General features: G+C 27.7%; 1 protein-coding gene across 1 annotated transcript in view; it reads left to right on the top strand.

Annotated features, from left to right (window-relative positions):
• Positions 1 to 475: 475 nt before the first annotated feature.
• LOC106689016 (ankyrin repeat and protein kinase domain-containing protein 1) overlaps positions 476 to 4021 on the top strand; it is a gene marked incomplete at its 3' end in the record, with an annotated part of 17358 nt that continues 13812 nt past the window's right edge. The window contains exon 1 of the mRNA XM_024362340.2: positions 476 to 606. Coding sequence (XP_024218108.2) covers positions 523 to 606 — 84 coding nt within the window. The remainder of the gene's footprint in view (positions 607 to 4021) is intronic.

The following is a 4021-nucleotide window of genomic DNA, read 5'->3' on the forward strand; positions in this document are numbered from 1 at the left end:
ATTATTAAATAAATATTAAAATTATTAGTATGCTTTAAATACTACGTACATTATTATGATTTAATTAGAGATACATTATTAAAATATTTGTGTGCATTAAATAAAGTATTATATACTTAAACTACTGCAGAGAAGTGTTAGTGACTGAGCATATCTTGGTTCTTAAAGCCATTGATTTTTCTATTATACATTTTCTATAAAATTAGTTTATTTGAATTTTGAAAAACATTTTTTAAATCGTATCATTGTTACTTTTCGAACATACCATTTGAAAAAAAAACTGTTATATATTTAAAAATGCCTACAATCCTGTTTAGAAATGTACTTATAAATAAATTTAGAGAAATTAAAGCTGAGCAATTTGGAATAGTTCGCAAAGATAGTTGAGCAAAAAGGAGCTATCACTCGTTTCCTTCCTCCTACGTCACTATATCATTTTAAATGAGAAATCAGAGTTGGATTTCGTGAGCGTGCACTCACTATAAAACCACCTACTGCAGTTCTACCCTCACAGTTCTTACCATGTCTTGTCACATTTTGCTCCCTGCCTTTACGCTCTCTCTTATCTATTTCTTCCTGCTCTCTTTCCAGAACTTCGCTACCTCTGTAAGTATATCTATTACTTAATTATACTTCTTGTATTTTTATTAAAACACTACAAAGGTCCACGAAACATCTGAGTGTCAAAACATGGAATATAATATATCACATCGTTTAAGCATTCACAATTCTTTTCAAAAACAATTAAAGGAATGAATTTTTAAAGCTCTGCAAATTAATTATTTTATTGAAATATTTTATACACTGTCAAAGTTTTAGATATACGAGAAACTTGATGAACAACATTCTATGATAAGTTAAATAAAAAAATAACTAAATAAATAGAAGAAATAATATATACCAGCGGTTCCCAAAATGGATGCCGCAGGCCTTTGGGGCCCCAAAGTGTAAAATATTAAAAATAAAAAACAATTAAAATTAATATATCAAACATACAATGGATTTCAACAATTACTTTGGATATTTTTTTTTGTAAACTCGAAAAGTTTGTCACAAACTTTTTTCACCCAAAACTGTACCACGAAATATTTTAGCCCAAAAAGTGTGTCGTGGCGAAAAACGCATGGGAATGGCTGGTACTTATTTTAATTAAAATTATTTAACGGGAAGATTATTGATTGGCCGTGTGTATAGATGAATGGAATATGGTTCGGGTGCGGTAAAAAAAACTCAAATAGTAAAATTATTTAACTCTCGAATTAATATAATTATTATGATGTTTGAAAATATATAATGTTATCACATTAAAACACCTTTTATAAATATAACTGAGAATAAGTATTTAAAAAATAAAGAAAAAAAGTGATATATTATATCATTTATATTTTAATAACAAACTATTTTTAGACTTCTTTTCTAATTGTCAATAGAATTTATACAAATTATAAATTATAGTCGGCATTTTACATGCACTATGTAATTAGGCATCATTAGGTATGTTTTTTTTAATTACGATTTTACTTTTCTTTTTATGAAATCTCACATTTGATATAATTCAAGCATTAATCTATTACTGTTTTGTAAAATGCAGTATATCTCAGAAGTGTTTTATCTCTCCGTCTTAAATGACAGCACAAGAGCCTGGTAGAATAAATTATTTTCCAATTTTTTATTAATTTAATGTAAACTATATATAATTTTTAGTTAAAATTGATGTGTCTGCCTAGTATAGTTGGGGGTGAGTGGCTGTGTCAAAATGTTTAAAAAAAAAAAAAAAAATTTCCTCCATATCTTTGAAACTAACTACAATACTAAAAAAACTTAATAGAACATCTTTTATAATAGAGTAAAGTTGCTAACATTGCTAACGGCCCGAGCACAGTATACGTTCAATGGTTCTCGAGGAACAGTATTTTTAAAAATCAACATTTCGTGAAATATGTACTGAAAAAACATAAATTTATCATGGGAAATGTTTATCGGAGGAACTATGAGATCAGCATAGTTTTCTTTAAAGTAATATAAAATTGGGGTGAAATTCTATACACTACATTCGCTAATGTATTTTCTTTGACACATTTTTATTTAGAAAATGACTGTAGTTAGAAGGGAGTTGGGTATATAATACATTGAAATTGCCAGTTTATCTCAAGCTCATTATAAACTAATTTCTTTCAATAGATTCTCATGCACAATTTTTTGAAAAAGGCGATGGTTACAGGTTATCCACTTTACGGGGTGCGTTGGCCTTATTACAGAATTTTCAAAATAGCCTTATATTTTCAAATTAATAACCAATGACTCCTAAAATATTACTGGTATATATTTGAGTCAATATTGTTAATATAAATAGATTGAACAGAATTTAGCACCTCTTGAGGTTACTGAAATAACAATTACGATCACTTCCTATCCTATAACTAGCTAGTGTTGTCATGGTAATATTTATAATTTTTTCTATTATTTTCATTTTGTATAAAGTTATTATTGTTTTAAATTTTGTTATATTTTATCAATACAATATCGTTAATTATTACAAAAATAACACATTATTCTTATTTTTAATAAATTGTTGAAGTTAAAAAACTTCCCAAGATGAATATAATCTATTCTATATTTTCCTTCATTTTACAACGGTTCAGAACGATGGTCCTATTTTCATGTACCTTTAGAATCCTAAAAATAAATCATTTCTATAAAAAAATTTCATCCATGTCACATATGTTATTTGTAATTCATATAATTATATTTACCCCATACGTCATATATTCAATTTCAATTTAACTAATTGTTTTACACAGCATTATTTAATTTATTTTTCTTCACTATTGGTGCATTCATATCTCTCTGTAGCACAAACCATTGCTCTTTATTGCATACTACTTCTTTGGACTATATAAACCAGTTCAGTATGATGTTTTGTTACCTGCCTATTGATATGTCTAATTTTATCAATTGTGTAATATAATTTAAATTTATGATTTAAGTATTTTCTTCTCACTTACTTTCTCTGATTTTGTTATTTGTATATGGCTAATCTATTTATTATATCGGCACCGTTCCAATAATCCACTAGCGTCAGACAACCAAGTAACAACCTTCAATGGACCCCTCACCTAACCTTATAATCACCCAGATATACATATAGCATACCTCCTATATGTATGTACCAGATATTCAATAACATCATTATAGGAGGGTATGAAAAAAAAAAAAAAAAAAATTATATCGGCATAATGTGTATTTAAAATTTTTGTGTCAGTTTTATAGTTTACTGTGTCTTTAATATTTTTGGTAATATGGATTGCTTCCAAAAACCTTCTGCTTTTTAGTGTTTTGTGTTATGTCTATTATTGTGGGATTTTTGAAGTTGAAATTATGGTTTAATGTTACGCTGTCGTATGAACTAGAACAATATTTCACTAAATGGATGATTAGTCTGAACATTGAAAAATGTAATTCAAATGATTTTACTCTTCGACGCCCAACAGATCCACCGAAACTAATCATCAAAGGTAAAAATGTGAAATGGAATCCTGCCAGTGAAACAGTAAAATCGCCGCCTTACCTGGAACTACCATATCAACATCAAACTAACACAAACCTACGCTAGGTTAGCAATGCTATATAACTATAAGTTATGATAGGTCTCTAGAAAGAATTAGATAAACGAACGAAAAGTCACGTGTAAATGTTGATGTATTATCTATCGCAATTTACAATAATGGGTTTTTTCTATTGTTCCATATGGTTTACGTATGGAGCTAGGTATTATGATCCATAACTGTGTCATCATACCTTAACTCCTCCCTACCAGTTTACGAATTAGCCTCGTAAACTTCACAGAAAGGACAAACGTATATATAATAAAAAAAAGAAAAGTATATATGAAAAGAAAACTGAACTAAATAATTGCAAAAATAAAAATAAATTCAATTCTTTCATATATTTAACAATACAAATATACTAACCAAATAAAGATTCTAAAAACTCTACTTCTTAAAAGAAAAATACAAACTAC

The sequence above is a fragment of the Halyomorpha halys genome, unplaced genomic scaffold, assembly GCF_000696795.3.
Source record: "Halyomorpha halys isolate HHAL.00 unplaced genomic scaffold, Hhal_1.1 Scaffold1258.1, whole genome shotgun sequence".
NCBI classification, from domain to species: domain Eukaryota; kingdom Metazoa; phylum Arthropoda; class Insecta; order Hemiptera; family Pentatomidae; genus Halyomorpha; species Halyomorpha halys.